Source organism: Pygoscelis adeliae, unplaced genomic scaffold (genome assembly GCF_000699105.1).
Source record: "Pygoscelis adeliae isolate BGI_AS28 unplaced genomic scaffold, ASM69910v1 Scaffold41, whole genome shotgun sequence".
Taxonomy (NCBI): Eukaryota; Metazoa; Chordata; class Aves; order Sphenisciformes; family Spheniscidae; genus Pygoscelis; species Pygoscelis adeliae.
In genome coordinates, this window is record NW_008824373.1 from 4,218,573 (window position 1) to 4,239,222 (window position 20,650).

The following is a 20,650-nucleotide window of genomic DNA, read 5'->3' on the forward strand; positions in this document are numbered from 1 at the left end:
CACACTTTACCATACCCTGTAACACCTTTCACGTGCAGACAAACCAAAAGGCACTTCGGCAAAGCAACACAGGAAATCCAGCACACCTCCTGCCCAGGCTTTTCCTGCTGCACGAGTGGAGAGGAACTCAGTCTCCAGGTACAGTAAAACAACAGTTGAAAACAGAACTGCTATGAAACACCTTTTGCTACTACATTCACTTCACAAGAGTAATTCGTACACGAAAAACTTTGAGAGTTATAAGTATGTACACACATACAAAAAATGTTCATATATACACACAAACATACAGGTGCATATATATCATTTATACATACATATGTATGAATAGATATACACACATAAGTATGAAATAATAGAACTAAAAAGACAGTGATCTATTCTTGCTTCTTTGTGATGTAGAAGGAAGGTCTGAAAGCATGTTGTTTTCTTTACCCTGGAAATACTAGAAATGTCAAGTCTGGTCTATCCTCTCTTTGCTGGAAGACTTCTTGGAGGTATAAAGCCATAGCTAAAAGAGCTTCTTACCCACTGATTGAAGGTTAAAGTCTACAACTACAGATGGAAGTCTTTCCCAATTATTTCTCAGCTATTTGAACTATGTGTTAGCAACAGCTAAGTTTTAAATAGTCCAAATAAGAAGCAGACCTCAATTTATCTTTCAAGTGACAACAGAGAATTCCTGACCAAAACAATTTCAAACAGAAGGCACAACATAAGAAAAAAAATCCTTTAGTATGAACAAAACGTCAATTTAAACCTCCTTTATACTACCTAAAAAGCAATAGAAAATGAAATCCTTTACATATACATAATTACAAAAACACTTATTTGATTCACTAATGCTGTAGAAGTGACACTACATTATTTACCAAGTTTACCAGTTTGAAGGCACAATGGCTATTGTTTCATCCACATCCCATTCTATTTACAGTGAAAAACAAACAAGAAGGATCTCTAAGAAAAAGAGGAGATAAACACAGATGCACCCTGAGAAGTGAAATTTCACAACAAAAACATTTGTTCTGAAATACTGGTCTTTGTAAACTCCCATTATCTGAACCTGTGTTCTCCTATAACTAGGACAATAATGTTTAATACTCAATTACAACGAAAAATATTACTTGTAGATAAAAAAAAAGTTAAAAGTTAAGTTCCCAGAAAAATAAATCAACCCAAACCTGATTGAAAGAAATGAGGTCTCACACAGAATCACTCCCGAGCTGACATCTGTCAGTGGCGGGGGGGGGAGGAAAGTAAATCAATCTAAAGATCTCTGACAATGTCCAGTTTCCGGAAAAAAAAAAAAAAATGGAATCGCATAACCTAGTTGGAAATCCCATAGTGCCATCTGTGTGGAGGAAAAATCAAAAAGCCAACTGTGTATGCCCTTCTTTGGATCTGGAATTCCCAAAAGATTCTGTAAAATTTAAAAATCTGAAGAAAAAGATCTTTTTATAAAATCAGATAAGTGTTCTGTAGCTGTTTCATGACATGGTTTATAAAGTATTGGCACCAGCACAAAGAGTTCAAAGCGTTCATTCAGGAGTCACAGAGATCATCAAATCTTTAATGATTCGTAGCAGTCCTCTCGTAGCAGTTGGTTATTTACTGCGTAAGCTGAAGTATTCTTTGCCAGTGATCTTCGGTGCAATAATATACTTCTGCCAGACAAAATATTTTCCTTCTTATTCCAGTAGGTAGTAAGTGCCATCAATACAAGAATCGTGGAGCCAATATCAAATGACAAGCTATATTTCCACAGTCCATATTCATCAACAACGGCTAGAAAGGTAAAATTCTAAACTCAAGCTGTACATAGCAACATACTCTAGCAGTGGCATTCAAGAAAAAAAAAAAGACAAAAACTTCATCCAAGGAAGCGCAAAAGGAAGAAACCGCTAGAAGTTATCCATCAACACAGTTTTCCTTCTCCAGAGGCTAAACAGTGTTAAAGAGAGAGAGTGCAATAGTACTTTGAGCGATCACCTCTTGGAAAAAAATAAAAAACCAAAACAAATCCAATACTAAGGTTTGGTGATTATTAAATCACCAAATCATATTGCCCTTGTTTCAAACTCACTATATTTTCATTGCTGTTTTACTGAACAAAATGTTTGTTTTTACACTTGACAGTAGATTTGATGCCAGTGTAAGGGACAGTAGCTAATGCATCGTCCCAAGTTCTATTTTTTATGGTACTTTGCACGATAACCAGATGTATCACTAATCAAGTCTTGACCATGCCAGAAATTTGAAAAGAAAATTGCTCTGGAGTTTTCTACACATTACCAGTTACGACACTAAGTACCTGGCTCAAACTTTATATCCAATACCAAGAAGCAGCTGGTAATTTTCTCTTTCGTTTCTGCTCTAAGTTCAGGTGGAAGATTCTTGCATTTATCTGTTGTGTCGCTTAGGCTGGACTGTAAAACATCACTACGTCTAATTCAGGTGGAGGAAGGGAGAAAAATGTATCAGATACGATTCACTGCCAAAAAAAATGAAGACAAAGAGTCTTTTCAATCCATTCTTATACAAGCTTAAACAGGTTTTCAAACAATTAATTATAGGCCAGATCATAACATCTTATGTTGCAGGCCAGACTAGAATGCTACAGTATGTGTGTATGTATATACAGATACATCTGTATAAATTTATATATACACAAACACACATACATAAAAAGGAAGCACCCATCTTTTTCTTACTGCTAAATATTGAACTTCTGCTTTCACCTGGATATTAACATAGTTTATTGTGTGTATCACCCTATAAAGGGACATTTAAGAAGACGTTATTTATTTTCTTCTCATTAAAGCCACACATATGGCTGGTATTTAAAAACATGCAGTGCCACCAATTAACACAGAGTAAAACAATTCTTAGGTACAATATCAACTCTTTAAGAAATGCATAATACATTTAAATGTATTTTACCCATTTGTGTCAATAATTAATACTTTCCACTATTTCATAGGGGATTTATATTCTTCTTAAAAAAAGTCAGCACAAATTCACAGGAAACAACTCTGTCAAATGAATTCCACAGCAGCATATGTAGTGAGTCACTGGGTGAAACTCTTTTTTATGAACACATTAGGAAAGTTGGCATTCAGTTCTAGGACAACTCTATTATCAATCTGTGAACAGAAGGACACATCGAGTAAAGAAAGATCTTTACAAGACTCCAGCAATTTTCTTAAAGATGCAGGGCTTACCATCCTTGTCCCTGTTCAAAAACAAAAAAGAAACACAACAAATTGTAAGATTATGGAGAATAGTCTATTCTTTAAAGCTGCTAATACCATGTCATGAAAAAAATGCTACTATAATGCACTTTTTATTTAGATTATTTCAATTAGGTTTAAAATTAAAAGCTTCTCAAGGGACAGTGCAGAATTTTTGCCTTTAAGAAGCCTGTTGTACTTTCCTAATCCAACTGCTTAAGTAACTCCATTGTTTTCTACTGGGGGGCAACTTTACAACTTCAAGGGGAATTTCTAACTACAGAAGCTGAGCCCAAGTACCCACAGCTACAAGACCTCCTAGTGACCAGATGATGGGCTTTAGCAACAAGCAACACAGTACGCTACGCTCATGCTCTCATGACTCTCCTGCTGACTGCAGTGACCAGCACAGCACACGAGCTATTATGGGCTACTCCAGTTCCAAATAAGTCAGCAAGGCTTCTAGGACTCCAGAGTTGAGTATGGGTATCACGCACATGGAGGGGCAGCTGTTCAAGAGACTACCAATCATATCTATATATACACTAACCGTAACAGAAAACACACTATTTACCCCTGCTAAAAACGTGACCACAGTGACTAAACTCCTGTCACACAGGCTCAAATCAAGCATGGAATTGAGTCAGAAATCAAAGAAATAGGTGTTTATAAGCATGCATCCACACACCCATTATAGCTGATGGAAATCTAGTCAGTATAGTCAACGGTGCTCAGCACGTGATTCAGCTGATTGGGCACTGAGGTATGATTCAGTTGCCCGAAATGCCTAGTGCCCCTTGGGCTTCCTTACACCACATAGGACATCCACACAGAGCTGGTAGACAGGACACTGACCCACAGGGGGAGATCCATGCCTTACTGGAATGGCTGGAAGCCAGGCAGGTTACTCTGGGCAAGTGAACCGAGCCTGGATGTCTACAGTGGGCTAAATTGCTCATCAAGCTCTAAAAAGAGTTTATACATCCAACACGACTGCAACAGCTGCTGGTAGACGCTTCAACATACACAGCTCCATCTGGAGCTGAACTGCACCCCAAAAAGCCACCTAGTCCAGGATCTTGTCTATGGCCAGGGCCAATAAGGTTTACCAAAAAAAAAAAAAAAAAAAAAAGGAAAAAAAAAGGCAAGAGCAGATTTTTAAAGCAGCTTTTCACTGGTGGATCTTCTCAACTGCCAAAAATTATCAGTTTAGGGATTTCTGAAGCTACCTTTCATGAATGCTACTACTTTTCTGAACTTCTTTATACTTATGGCCCCTTCACATGAGTTCTACAGTTTAACTATATAATGTTAAAAAAAAAGAAAAAAAATCAGCCTTAAACCCAGTGCCTATTAATTGCAATAATTAAGGGGCAATGAATCATAAAGAATCAGTGGGAGATCATTCCCAGTTCACTATTTCCACATCATTCATAATCCTACAGACATCTCTTCTGTTCCTTCAAGGCTGTTTTCCAGACTCTTGTATCTCAGATGATGCTTGTTGTCTTGTTCCTGCACTAAATTTAGTACTTTTGGAATTGGATGACCAGGACTATACAGTGCACTGAGCACAAAGTCAGTAACTGTATAATGAGGTCTTACGGTGTTTTCTCCATTTCTTTCCTAAGAAATCTAACCTTCTGTTTGTCTGTTAGAATGATGCTGAGCAATGAGCTGATATTTTCCAAAAATTGTCCACAGGATCACTTTCCTACAAAACAGTAACTAATATAAAGCCACCCCCCATATGCAGTTAATGTTATTTTGCCTCATGTGATTACTTTGCACTTGGAACAGTTTTCCTCCTGCTTTATCATCTAAGTATCGTAAGATCATTCTGCCATTTTTCAGCATTAAGTTCTTCAGCTTAAGATTTTTCTACCCTAAATATCTGTGCATTACCTTCTGGTACAGCATTATTCACCCCTTTGTCTGGATTACTTATAAACAGATCAGTACAGACCCTTGGTGACCACAGTAGTGACATAACTTCACTGTGAAAAGAGATGATAACATTCTTATCCTCTGTTGTCTATATTTGAAACACTCATTACAATCCAGGAGAAGACAGCTAAGTTACAAAAGCAGAACAACCTTGGCTAAAGCTTTTGAAAATCCAATCCTCTATGGACTGGATCAGTGCTCACCTCCACCACGAACTCCCAGGAATTCTAAAAGACTGGAGAGGCATAACCATCCTCATGGGGACGCAGCTCTCCTTCAAAATATCGTAACGGCCTTCATGTCCACTGACTGACTGACTTTCTTATGGTTGCAACTGGTTTACGCAGAGCAAAAGACAATCTTACTGTTTTGTAGCTTCTAACCTGCACCCTTTACAGAAGATTTTGCCATGTTTGTAACCCTTCAGTCCTCCAGTGCTGAGGCTGATTTAAGTGACAGATCACACACCAGAAGTAAGATTTTCACAGCCCTGTATTTGAGCTCATTTAGAACTGCTGCATAAATACCATTTAGTCCTAACAATTCATTATTGTTCAATGTATTGATTTGTTCAAAAGCTTTCTGTATTGGCATTCTAATTTCAGGCAGCTTTCCGAGCTAATCTCCTGGAAAGAATGGCTCTGATGTAGCAGCCTACTTGATCCCCCTTGCCATGAACACTAATGGACAGACAACAGTTCTCCCGCAATGGCCTTCTCATACCTGAGCAATCCTTTATATCTGGAGTATCTACCAACCTCAGTAACTCTCCTTTAACCTTCTTCTAAGGTATCTGAAATACAATTTTAGCATTTACCTTTAGACAATGGTTCCATAACATCTCATTCTGCCTTACTGTGATTTTGTTTCACTTTCTAGAGTTCATCTTCCTATTCTTCTTCTCTGAACAGGATTCATTTCCAGAAAGATGCCTCTGTTTTTAGCAGTCTCCGGTACTCTTCATTGTAAGCCAGGGGGTATCTAAGGGTGGTCTTCAGTTCTTCTATGGTAGCCTCTCGGATTAGTTGCTTTGAGACATCACTTAACATCACCTGTAAACAGTCTTTGCTATCATGCCCCCAAATTTTACCTCATCTACGGGAAGGTAACCAAAGCTTGTCATTATTATTGTGATTTTTAACTCCCTTATCATTACATGATCACTGTCACCACAACCATCTGGTGGTTGGTGTAACAGTCCCTATAGCCATACACAGAAATTCTGTAATATGCTTTAGTTATTTACTTCACTTGACCATAATTTTACCATAGTACCACTGACCTACCAGCAGGATCTGCTCTGCCATTCCAACTGAAACTCCAGGAACACCACATTATGCTACTCATCTTTTTTCCACCAAGCCTTAAAATTGCTACTGCATCAGCACCTTCATCTAAAACCAGTCTCGTTTACACATCACAGCTTTTAAGCTTCAAGATCCAAATGTGTGTTTCTACAAAAATGCTAGATCTAGATGCCTAGCCACAGATTTTTTTGTGTAGGATGTTCTTCATTCCTTCCTACCTGAAATTCGACAGTTCTCCTACCGTTTCATTTAAGACTAAGATTTTTTTTAATGGATTTGTAACTAAATAGGCCATCCTAAATTACATGCTTTACTGCACCTGTTTCTTTTTTCCTCCTCAGACTTAAAATTTTGTGTTAGCAAATATCTTTTTCTATAAGCTAAAAAAGCCAGTAATCTAGCTGGGGTTTGGTTATTCACACCAGGGGATAAGAAAACATCATCCGCAGCCTGATTTTTATTTATACAATGTACAATTAGTGATATATATTTCTTAAGAGCACATTCAAAAGCATTTCAGAAGTGTAATACAGCACATTTTCCTTTGCCTTTGAAAGACTGACAATGTATCCTGCTAGTTACCTATATAGTGCTTTTTTCTAGAGTTCAGAGGCTTTGTTACTTACTACAACTTTTCCTATATGGACTAATCTGCCATTTCTCAGAATAAATACATAACTGGTATATTAAAATCTGCTATTTAATTTTCTTGTTCAGTTTATTCCCTGGAAAAATTCTCCGGTATTGCCTTTGTAAAAGACACTTCTGAGTAATGATTTCTTTGCTAGAACAATTATTTTTATTAGCTGTGAGTGATTTCATTTGTATCTATCATATATCTAAGTCTTCAAATTCCAGAGCTGTTCAGGAGATCTGTGTATGATGGCCACAAAAATTGCCAGAGCCCCAGTTTTTAAGTCAAGGGATACTACTACACCCCAAATAATATTTAAGAGTAGAGACCCTGAAAATAACTAGCACTATTCCCTCAAAAGTTCTTACTTTTCCTTTCCTTCCCTAGACGAGCCAGACAGCCTTTTATTCTTCACTTTTTATTCAATCTATTGCACATAACTCAAATTCTAAATTTTAACGTGCTACACATTTTCATGTTTGAATTGACTAACTATGTGTTGATGCTCTCAAGATAAAGCTAAAAATTTTGACAGCTGGCAAGGGGGCAGTTGGGTTTTCTGTTGCTCAAGGTGTGGGAGGTGTTGGTATGTAGATAGGAATACATGAGTTTTGCAGTAACAAGGGTGTCTACTTTTCATTACCCTTTTTGTGCAGGACAGAGGCAGTCAGGACTTTTGGGGAGTGAGGTTAAGATGACTTATTCTTCATCCTTCACAGCAGCTGGTAGCCCCACAACAACACAACTAAGCAGCTGATATGATGTACAAGAAAAGCTTTTGGCACTGCCAATTCAGGATGTCATCTGACTCATCACATTGCTCAACGCTGATCACAGTTTGAAGACTAGTTTTTAACTGCAGGTCTAGAGGTGTCCACTTAACTTTTGATAGCACTGGATGATGAACTCCATCACTACAAAACTGTCAGATGATCACAGCTGGATCATTCTGCTGCAAGGTGGAAACCCACCACGTTAGTCAGAGGAAAGGATGTGGGCAGAGAAGGAAATGATACTTGTAAGCAGCCAGCTCAGTATGTAATGGGTAAAAGAAAGCTCAGAACTAAAACTTCAAGAAGCACACCCTCATGTACTCAGTGACACACTTACATCATGCTTCCTCTTCCAAACTGTATTATAATACAGCAGATATGGATCCAACTCATGATTTTTTTTTTTTTTAAACAGAAATTTACTTTCTGAAGTATGTTTTACACACCACAAACACAGCCACCCATCAAACAATGTTTTACATAGGCCAATAATTTTATGGAGCGCTTGAAAACTGGCAATTTTCATCTGCTACGGAGTCCTCTGATTCTGTAACATGGGAATTGCCAAACAATAATAGAGAGACTAAGGAAAGGACAGACAGTAGCAAGCCACAGGACCTACCACCTGAAAACAGCATCCAGGGCATATATAACATCCATTTTGAAACGCTTAAATGAATGACACACAGTTCACAAGATTTCTTTCAGAGGCTTCGACTCCTCCAGTCCTGAAGCTATTGTGGTGATAAATAATTTATAAATGAAACAAGAAGTTTTCCCGGACAAGTTCATAAGTTCTAACAACTGCAGAGAGAAACCAGTATAGTATTGTCAACGCTGGTGACCACAGTGCAAGGTAAGACATTCTGATCCCTACTTAGGTAGGTGCCTGTATATAGCAAAAAACCTCAAGCTTTTATACAGCCGAAGCTTTTGCTGAAGCAAAAGTTCCCTTACAGCACGCACTGTTAACCTAGCAGCAATACTTCTACACCCTTCACAATGCATGTACAAGCCAGACATTTCTGTACTTGGGAGATGACAAAGGATATAATGAGAGTACCTCTCGTTCATTCACATCATAGAGAAGACCCACTGTTCAAGGTTACTCTTGCAAAGCTGAGCACTGACCTCAGGCCTCTTAACAGCTTCAGACCTGTTGTCACACTTCTTCAAAAGGACAAAAACATATTAAGCATTTATATAGCTTATGGTAACAGGATGGCCCTACATCAGCCGCCAAAGTTAGAGTACATACAGACATTTATGACTTTCTTGGTACTCCTGCACTGTGAGAGACTAGCTCTTTAGTTCAGACAACAGCGACTTCTGCACTTACATGGGAACACCTGGCAACTCTACCTCCAGATGACCCGATGTGGTTCGTACTTGACAACTCTTTCTTTTAACCACGGACTGTAACAACTCCCATATTCAGACAAAGAAATGAACACAGTTTCCTTGCTGCTGCCAAAAAAGCTGGGTAACTCCTTCACATATACCCTATCACCTTGTACTGACTCATTTACAGCAGAAGACAACCTTTCCCCCCAACTAAGTATTCCTCTGAAGGAAGAAAGCGAGGTCTGGAAGGTGGATATTAACGTTTTTGGTAACAACTTGCAGATAATTCAACTGGATATCCTCTGAAGAGCACCCATCTGAACCAAACATGCAGTCTCACTGGGAAAAGTTGACTACAAATCCATTTGACTCAAGAACACTGGTAAGCACCCAGGGAACAGAACAAATTCCTTTTCCACATTCACATCATTTTTCCACAAAAGCATCAATAAGATGTTAAACTGAATTAAAACGTGAATTCAGATGCTAAAGGAGATGTGGCAACAAACCTTCACAGCCAGCAGAGAGGCAACAGAATTAGCAGACTATCCGTTGGCTTAATACAGCCGAACTATTCATTGGGCAGCCTCTGATGTAGTGAAAAGGTCAGACCACTTTGTGGGCAGACACAATGCCATTGTAATAGAAATGCCTAGAAGTGGGTGGTCAGGAGAACATACGTGTTTATGAAAGACTTCATTCACTATGCCGTTTGGAAATTTTTCATGTCTGAATAGGGAAATGTGCCTTTGATAATCTAGCTACAAAACAGACTTCCTAAACGATATGCAAAACACATTACCTCCTGCGGACATATACATCAGGTCTCTACAATCTGTACTAGGTGGAGATAAGTTTTCTGTTCATCCTCCGTTCCCATGTTGGTCAGAAGGCAACTTTCTCAGTCAGAAATGAGTAAAACCGTATTTCATGGTAGAAGAGTGTACTAGCTCTACTGGAGTGACAATCTGAAGCCATATGGCAAATTTTTTGTAATGAGAAATGCTGATAGCCTTAAACTTGGTTGGAACATTATTCAAGCTGAGGGTTCTCAGTTCTTTCCAGCATCTCTCTCAACCTAAATGTAACATTTTCATTAAAATTATTAAATACTAAAATACGCAGTGCAGCTACTTTCTTCTCTTTAATTTAAATCTTTTTTCAACTAACCCCATGAAAATAAGTCAGTAAATGCATGAAGAAACTTCTCCCACCTTGATGTCACAAATACCCATGCTGTCCTACATTATTTTAAAAAGAAAACCTCATATTCCACCATAAAAAGTACACATGCAGTATCATGCAAAACCACATTTCTCAAAGTCCTTACTCAAGAGTCCAAAGTATATTTACTTTAGATTTCTAAAAATATTTTTAACTGCAGAAGCTGAAGAAGATTAGAAATTTAAGATTTGCTATGCTTTTTGCCCCTCATCACTTCCTTCCCACCTTAGTAGAAAGTCCATTTTAAGTTTTTGTGTTAATTACCTTTTCCTGTTTAATGAGTCAAATTCAATTCCTGGTAAAAATGACAAAGAAATTCAGTATTGCTTGGTGTATCTGTATTGCGCAAAAGCGGAAATCCATTTATTGATCACAGACTCACACTATAAATATACTTTGTCATTCACAGTAATAAAACAACAAACAAAAGCAGAAAGAAGGAGAAGAAATTGGATCTTCTGACAGTCAAAAGATAAAGATTTCAGTTTAAAAAAACTAATGGTCATGAAACTAGAAGTTACTGGAAAAATCTCGCACTTAAATTTCAGTTTAAGCAATTCATACTAAGCAGTCAAGTTACACTGTAGGTATAAATCCACTGGATTCTAAGTCAGAAACTCACTGCAGCGAGTAAAACTTCCCTCTGGTTTTTTTTTCATATGCTAAACCATAATTTTAAGAAATATTTATTTAAAAATATGTCTAGAAGACAGTTTTGTCTTAAAGACTCCTTTTTAACAGCAAGACTTTTGAGACACAGTAAGAAATTTACCAGTAGTTCTACATTTTCTTACCCAATATATCCAGCTGCCGTAAACGCGTACAGTTAGCAGCAAGCTCCTCAATGTCTGTGTCACACACAGACCTGTTGGCCGTAAGAAAGAGCTTTTGCAAGTTCGGGAGTTTACGTGCAAGGTTTGTGAAACAGCCTGTACTGCTCTGTAACGTAGGGCACCAGCCAAGATCAAGTTCTTCCAAAAGCTGGCAGCCTGAAGCCAATTCTGCTATTCCACTTTCAGTTATGTTTTTACATCTCCACAAATCCAGACTGCGAAGCTTTTTGCATTTTGCTCCCATCATGCTTGCTATAAGATCATAGTCTTCAATCTGCAAGGAAAGCAAACACGTTGTCCTGTATACCATCTTTCCAGACATACATAGGTGTTTCAGGATTTGCTTGCTAACACACTTGCAGATCTGTCTTGAGCATTTGTCATTTCTAAAAAACTCTGATAATTATTCATTGTAGAGTACAGTGAGGTCTACTTCTACAAATGACAAAAATAAAATAAATCTATCAACCCCCAGACATAGGTGTTTTTAAATTCACTTAATTTTAAAGATCAGTGAAAATGCAGTGAAAAGCTCATTTTCTTTGAAAACCCCTTCTTCTTATTGCACAGTTGTTTTTCCTTCAAAAGATGATTAAAACTGTTTTTATGACCATAGGCGCTGCCACCATAAGCACATGCAGATTGAAGAATGTGTTTATTTCCATTCTAGGTTGATCAGTTGCTGCATCTCATAGAATCATAGAATGGTTTGGGTTGGAAGGGACCTTAAAGATCATCTCGTTCCAACCCCCCTGCCGTGGTCAGGGACACCTTCCACTAGACCAGGTTGCTCAAAGCCCCATCCAACCTGGCCTTGAACACTTCCAGGGAGGGGACATCCACAACTTTGCTGGGCAACCTGTGCCAGTGCCTCACCACCCTCACAGTGAAGAATTACTTCCTTACATCTAATCTAAATCTACCCTCTTTCAGTTCAAAGCCATTACCCCTTGTCCTATCACTACATGCCCTTGGAAAAAGTCCCTCTCCAGCTTTCTTGGAGGCCCCCTTCAGGTACTGGAAGGCTGCTATAACGTCTCCCCAGAGCCTTCTCTTCTCCAGGCTGAACAATCCCAAAACTCTCTCAGCCTGTCTTCATAGGAGAGGTGTTCCACCCCCCTGATCATCTTCGTGGCCCTCCTCTGCACTCAGTCCAACAGGTCCATGTCCTTCTTATGTTGGGGGCCCCAGAGCTGAACGCAGTACTCCAGGTGGGGTCTCACGAGAGTGGAGTAGAGGGGCAGAATCACCTCCCTCAACCTGCTGGTCACGCTTCTTTTGATGCAGCCCAGGATACGGTTGGCTTTCTGGGCTGCAAGCGCACATCCTGCTTCATATTTTTCTTCGGCCAAAAGGAATATGAACCTGCCTCTTTTATGTTATAGGGCATCCAACAGGAGAGACAAAGGGAGTCTCTCCTCCTTTGAATATCTTCTAAGCCAGTACAAAAAGGCTCTCATAAAAACTGGCTGCCCTTGAGCCTAAGCCCTTCTGTGCTTAGAGTTGACAGACATTTGTATTTTGACCGCACCACACAGCTTGGTGTCGTCAGCAAACTTGCTGAGGGTGCACTCGATCCCACTGTCCATGTCGCCAACAAAGATGTTAAGCAGCACTGGTCCCAATACCGGCCCTTGAGGAATGCCACTCATCGCTGGTCTCCACTTGGACATCGAGCCATTGACTGCAACTCATTGAGTGCAACCACCCAGCCAATTCCTTATCCACCAGGTGGTCCATCCGTCAAATCCATGTCTCTCCAATTTAGAGACAAGGATGTCGTGCAGGACAGTGTCAAATGCTTTATACAAGTCCAGGTAGATGACACCAGTTGCTCTTCCCTTATCCACCAATGCTGTAACCCCATCGTAGAAGGCCACCAAATTTGTCAGGCACGATTTGCCCTTAGTGAAGCCATGTTGGCTGTCACCAATCACCTCCTTATTTTCCATCTTCTTATGGAAGTCTTATTAGTTACCTTGGGCAAGACAAAGGGACTGAAACAGGGTCCCACTATACAGGCAAAGGGAATGAAATCCACTATCAAAAACTGTAGGAAGACAAGGACTGTTGGAAAAACATAGTCACACTGCCTTCCTCTTCTGTACATGAGGGAAGGCTGAGCCAATTCTGCTTTGTCACTTGCTTCTTGAATGACGAGGAAGGTCAACTAAGTCTCCCTGATGAGTGATCTGGCATGTCTACCACCAGGGACAGCAGCAAGCCAGAATCCCACTACATACAGCTCTGGCACACACATGCAGTACAGCTCAGACGAGTGCCCTGCAGGAACTGCTGCTGTCCCTGTATTCTCTTTCTTTAAATCACTGAGTGCGCCCAACAAGTCTATGACTCAAACAGCTTTTGCTAAAAATATTTCTCTCATGGTTATTACTGTAGGGTCAGACACAAGCATTAGTCTGCTAGGAATGATGATTTGGTCTGAATAAAAATAAGTCAGTCTTGATTAGTTTTGGAAAAAAAAAAGTGATTATGCATATAAAGAACGCCCCAAAACTTATGAGGAGGCTGAAGAACTATGAGAAAGCCTACAAGCTATGTTTTAGGCCTACTAACTAGTATGTAACCCTTAAGTATATGACTAAGCTGCATTCATCTTGGACCTTTCAAGAGAGTATAGTACAACGTCAACTTACCATTTAACATGTCTGTGTCACATAAACCTAGGTCTAGGTCCAAAGCAAGTGTGCATGCACACACACACATCAGAGTGGTATAAGTACTCACCATGACACAGCTGCCCAGGCTGAGGTGCTGCAGCTCCGAGCAGAAGTTCAGAATACTGAGCAGTGCTGTTTGCTGCCACAGGGGAACACATCAGAAGGAAATATGGAAAGTGAAACAAAGAGAAGAGGTCAATTAGACATTAAAGGCTGTCACCACATTTCCTGAAATACAGCTCAAAACTCTGTTACAGACACCACAAATGCCACTTAATGAGTCCCTGGGTACTCTACCCATTGATTTGCTTAAAGCAACGGTAATCATTACAAACCTTTATGCAAGTCACTTTGGAAGTGGTTTTGCATTGCCCTGAAGACACCTATACACCCACGACCTATCTGCTCATTTCCCATAGGAAAGCTGCTGAAGAAGTGTGGCAAGTTCAAATAACAGGCAAGGCTAGGCCGAAACACAGACGGCTGGCGACATACCATAACAACAGCGGAGGCTCTGACATTCGCTGATCAGCTGCAGCCTGATGGAACTGCCAATAAAGCTGCGCAGCATCAGAACCAAGCTGGTGACTTTAATGTCAAAGGAGTCTCCGTGCTGACAAGGATGCTGACAACCATTGAGCACCTGTCACTACTTGCATGCAGACTGAAACAGATATAATGTGTATTTTACAGTCATGTTCCTGCCATTTAACATGGCCATCCTTTTCAGAAAGTACTGCACATTGCTCAGCCTGAAATTGGACTGGAACATCGGATGCATCTTACAAAATGTAAAGTATGCAGCTGTTCTGTTCCACAACAAGGGAAACTTCATGGGTTTTTATTTGTGTTTCTGAGATACAGAAAAGACTCTTCTGCATCGTCTGTAGCAATATTTTGTTTTGTAGTTGGAAATACACACAGTGCAAAAAAGAATGTTGAAGTCTGTGGATGTTTACAGGATATACAAGTTTCTAATGAAAAAAAAAAACCCCAAGCAATATATAAGGGACAAAATAATCTACTGCTAATAAGTGGAATTCCTACAAGAACACTACTCAATATTTGCATGCAGGGGTAGTATGACTTTTTTTTTTTTTATAAAAATTTGCTTGTTTTCAGAAAGTTTACAGTAAAATGCTTTATTTAGTTTCCTCAGTTATATTCTAATGAAACTTGGCAGGAACACGATGTTTTGTCATGCCACTGTGGAGAAATATCTGATCCCTTGCACTGAAAGGCTGGCAGACACAGAACAGGGACATAGCGTGGGGTACTCATGGAGACCATTTCAGACATCTAATTTAGGTGTCTCCAGGGAGCAATTAGAAACACCCAACACTTGATGTGTATGGAGCCTCAGCTTCCAACTTGGCCTTCCAAGATTTGATTTCCCAAAGGCAGCCTAGAAGTAGACGCTATGAGTAAGCCTTCCTCACATATATCTTTGCAGAGGTCTTACAAAGCCACTGTCCACTTGCTTGCTTTACTTTCATTCATGTTTTTAAAAAAAAAAAGGTAGCTAGGGAATTAAACAGAACATTAAAGAATCATTATTAAAGAGGTAACACTGAAGAACACTTCAAAGCTAGTAAATGCGTAAATATCGAATACGTTTTAAATAACATACTTATTAAGCAAATGCTTCATTTGGATCATTAAACCTGAATAAACAAGTAACTCCAAGAGAATGAGACATAGTCTTTACTATTTAACTCAGTGAAAGCTATGAGTTTTAGAACCTGCTCAGGTGCACAAATGAAAAGCAAAATCCCCAAACCCCTCTCTACAAACCTTAAATATCAGAGCTAAATAAATCAGTCTCTGACAGCACACACAGTTCTAAACAGGGTTTCTGCAAGTATTCAGGTGACTCCACAGGAAAGCCGAATACCTTGATGCATTCCACCATGGTTTTTAGTAATGGTTTCCAGACTGGAATTTAAACACTGCCCTGAAAGGATGGGAAGCAGCAACATCTTTCCTTAATTGACATAAACAGTGCAAAAGTGAACAGTCACTCTGACCAGCTTGTAGGATGTTAGATCAATTCCATACTTCCTCCTCTTCAGAGAGGGGTGAAATAAGTAGGAAGGCTAATGTTCATAGTTATCTTGATTAGATAACTGAGCTACTTTTGTTAACTTGAACAGGAATTTGATGCATCTCTCCGAATACCTTTTTTTAGTCTCTCTCTAATTTGAGACAGTCCTTCCTGTATTGATGCGCACTGAGTCCACATTTTCAGAGGTCTTTCCACAACCTATAAAACCTAAAGTAATATTTTAAACATTATTTAAAAAACCCAAACATTTTTAAAAAAGCACTAGGAGTGTGCTTAGAAGGGAGCTTGGTAGAACACCATGTCGCACCATCATAAATCATGCCAAGTCAAGCCCAAGAGTAAACAACTACTTACTCAACATTAATTATAGCAGCTATATTAATTCCTCTTCTGGGGTGCATACATGCCCACACACAACAAATCAGATTTCTTTCAGCTGCAGTGTCTGTTCTTCTGTAACTGAGGTGGGGTTTGCATATGTCAAGAAAGAAGAAAAAACCCTTTGTGCATGCCTAGTTGTACCTCAGTCAATTGAGAATCCAGGTGGCAAAGGACATGAAAATAGCAGGAGAGAATGGCAGCTCACAGAATCCATATGCACTACATATAGAAGGACTATCATTGTAATAACCTGTCTGTTTCAAGCCATCTGGCTGTACAATTCATCTCTCTGACTTGCAATACAAGATGAGTGATAACAGTCCTATTTAAGCAAAAGAGAAGAGCAAGGCAATCACCCAACCCTGAAGCTGTAACACAGGCCAAACTTCAGATTTTAGAGTACTTTGCAAGAGGAGCTAACAGGCCACCTAAATTCTGGATCAGCAAGCTTTAACCTGGAGAGAGTCTAATTTCACTTTCTTAGCCAAGCAGAGACAGTCAAATCAAAGATTACCCATGTAATACTATTCTCGAGGCTAGTAGCCAAGACATGTATAGTTTGGAGATTTTTGAGTTTTCCCTGAACGAAAGGTAAGGTTTGGCTTCGCACCTGCTCCCCTTTACAGAGACTGAGAAAAGAAAAGTGTGGATGATTTAAAAAAAAAAAAAAAAACACACAAAGAAAAACCAAACAACAAAGCAAAGCAAACAAAGAAAAAAACCTCCACCCTGGAAACAGACTTAAGGTAAGAATTACTTTTTCTTCGTGAAGTAATGTATGGCGTGGCTTCAGTGGTCTAAATGTCTTTTGCCATCCAAGCCAAAACAAAAACTACTAAAATAATCAATTTTTATTAAGATGGCACAGACAACAGGAAGAGTCCAAAGGGGCCAAATAAAATGGTCTACCCTATCCTCCATACCCAGGAAAGGTGTTTTCAGATGAGGAAAACATACAGCTGAGACCATGCAGGAGTTGCTTTGAGAGAGAAGACTCTGACATCAAACCGATTAGAAGGATACGATACTGCTGCTAAACACAACCTTACAGAGCAGATTACAGAAATATTTTAAGGCATGGCAGTTAGTCCTAAACCGCAGAAAAGGGAAGCAGACTGCCTGAAGAGTCTCTAAAGACTTTACGAACAGGTCAGACAAACATCTGTCAGAAAGGACATCAGAGTTGATCCTGCCTTGGACAAGAGAAGAGATGAGATTACCGCTTTAAATCCTAACTTACTCCACATGAGACAGGTGAGAAGTCTGCCCAAACATGAAAGTCCTCCACTCTGCAACGCAGGCCAGTCTGGAAGACATTTATGTGCTGCGTATACTTCAACTAAATAGCTGATACTGGACTAACTTGTATGTTACCTGTCTTTGTAAAGACCTTAGACATCCCACTTAAGTTTTGACTTAGATGTTGCAAGAATGTGGCTGGTTTGAACAGACAACCCATCAGTGGAGAAACCAAACACTGGTGCCAGAGTAACACACTTGGCAAGACTGAATCTTGCTTGACTTTTTTCAGGACTTTTTGCATTCATGATCCAGCAGGAAGTGCAAATATTTCTGATGTTAGTATGATAAGGAAAGCATCCAACAGATAGCCTGAGCTCAATATCCGTTCAAACAGAAAACCCTTCTGTCTGTGGCAGATGTGGCTCACCTGTGAAAGATGCACTTTGAATATTTGACCATTTACTCATTGCAGTTTCATTGTCAAGTAGTCCAAGATTAAAAAAAAAATACAAAAGGTTTTAAAAAATACAAATGATGCACTATAATATGGCTATCGCATAATGGCTGCACTATAATAAAAGGCATGAAAATAAGTGCACCACAGTGTGCCTCTGGAAGATTAAAGGAACAGCTCAGGAAAACAACAGTTTTAGGGTTGGGATAGGGAAGAAACAGTCAGCACCCTTGTCCTGGTTTCGGCAGGGACAGAGTTAATTTTCTTCCTAGTAGCTGGTACAGTGCTGTGTTTTGGATTTAGGATGAGAACAAAGTTGATAACACACCGATGTTTTAGTTGTTGCTAAGTAGTGCTTACACTAGTCAAGGACTTGTCAGCTTCCCATGCTCTACCGACTGAGAAGGCTGCAGGTGCACAAGAAGCTGGGAGGGGGCACAGCCAAACTGGCCAAAGGGACATGCCATACCATGTGACGTCATGCTCAGTACATAAACTGGGGGAAGCTGGCCGGGGGGGCCGCTGCTTGGGGACTGGCTGGGCATCAGTCGGCGGGTGGTGAGCAATTGCATTGTGCATCACTTGCTTTGTGTATTATTATTATTATTATTACTATTATTATTTTATTTCAATTATTAAACTGTTTTTATCTCAACCTATGAGTTTTTCTCACTTCTACTCTTCCAATTCTCTCCCCCATCCCACCGGGGGCGGAGGGGGGGAGTGAGCGAGCGGCTGTGTGGTGCTCAGTTGCCGACTGAGGTTAAACCACGACAACCTTTTTATAAACTTTCTTTTTATAGAGAAATCTTAAAAACTACTTTTAAAATTGTTACTTTTTATGCTGGGAACAAACAACGGGCTGTTTTTTCCCCTTCTCAGAAGAACTGTGTCTGACATAAATTGGGAATTCTTCCAGCCCCTCAACGAAACAACTTGAGAGCCTAAATCTTTTACAAGACTTTTATTCTCCTGCAATTTTTTCTTCAAATTTTTCAATGAAGCGAATGCTGAGAGAAAGCAATCTTAAAGAATGCTTCCTCCCTTCTTTAGATATGGTTTCCCTTGCTTGCTATGTTTTTAATCAGAGTTACTAATTCTTCAGTTAACCACTTTGTCCAAGAAAAAAATGAATTATGCAAGAATTGAATTTTGGTTTTTTTAACATTAAAAATTTAAGTTAGGGGTATAAAAAAAACCATTCCTTTAATCCCCCCCCTCCCCAATTGCATTGTATGAGAGGACAACCAAAGTTGTATTATTTTTTCTTATCATTTCCAAATGACAACCTCATCTCTAGACGTTCCTGCCCTATCCGCCCCAAACCCCGTTGTCTCCACTTACGTTCAAATACTTATATAGCGTTAGTTGCAGGCAGGTATCAGATAACGCCTACATTTGCAAGCTCACCACAACAAGAATATTGCATTTTTCCACAATAACAAAGAATTAATATAACAACGTTCCTAAAGACTACAATTTCTTTTTCATATTTCAGTTACTTATCTCTCCATCAAAAAAATGCATCCTGAAGAGTCTTTGAGGTGAGTTGCCTTTGCATATAAATTTATGAGGTTGTTATATTTAATAACAGGTTCTATCACAGCATTTACTCATGTTTCTAGGTAGCATTTTCATCTTACTCTACAGATCTATGTTAAAATATTGTAAAAAATATTTACTTTTAGGTTAGAATCAGGGTCTTTAGGACTATATTAACCAATTGCACTGGATAACATATTTAGACAAGCTTATTCCACAAATAATCACCTTTTCATAAGACAAATAGGAAAAGCATCAAAAGATTTGATCAGCCGGCCAGTAAAGAATTGTGGAACCCTGAATATTCAGTACTCAATCAACAGCTACCACATGCTGTTTGCATACAAACCAAGTTTACATTTCTCAACACATTTAGCTAAAAGTTGATACAGCAATTAGGCAAACACTATAGGACATCAAACAATCAGTATACATTTGATACTATGTAGTTATGTTTTGGGAGCTTATTTATCTGACAGAACACCTGACAATATTATTCCATTTAGTAGCAACTAATAATCTGAGTGAAAATCCAAGACAGAAAATTCAACCTTGCCTGAATGAGGAGCATTAAATGTGGTAATGAGGAGGTAACTCTGCAGGGTACTCCAAGTATTCTGTCTTCCTAATAAAAGTCATAGTCAATGACTTTTGAATGAATTCCTTAAAATTCTTCCTGGAACCTGAGAAGCAGACAGAAAGGAGAACTGGAGAACTACAGACTAGGGTCAGGCCAATGAAATCTTCCATGTCTCTCTCAGCCCATCAATCGCATCCATATTCTCAGAAGCAGATCCCTCAGCAGAGAAATCAAAATATTCTCAGAACCGCACAGAAAGGTTCCTCTGTTCACGATCTGGGCAGGAACTTCTCTTTTGTTCCCAAAAGCTTTAAATTTACAGCAAGGGAGGTGGGACCAGCTGACTCAGCCATACAAACGCACAACTGTGGGAACAGATTAGACCAAAACATCTCAAACTTCAGCACACACGT

General features: G+C 39.3%; 1 protein-coding gene across 2 annotated transcripts in view; it reads right to left on the reverse strand.

Moving 5' to 3' along the window:
- Positions 1-289: 289 nt before the first annotated feature.
- The window catches only part of FBXL4 (F-box and leucine-rich repeat protein 4), a 62,968-nt gene continuing 42,607 nt past the window's right edge, over positions 290-20,650 (reverse strand). For both annotated transcript variants that reach the window (XM_009320145.1, XM_009320143.1), the window contains exons 6-8: positions 14,041-14,112; positions 11,254-11,566; positions 290-3,232 (exon numbers count right to left, since the gene is read on the reverse strand). In XM_009320145.1, coding sequence (XP_009318420.1) covers positions 3,069-3,232; positions 11,254-11,566; positions 14,041-14,112 — 549 coding nt within the window. In that variant the 3' untranslated portion in view covers positions 290-3,068. The remainder of the gene's footprint in view (positions 3,233-11,253; positions 11,567-14,040; positions 14,113-20,650) is intronic.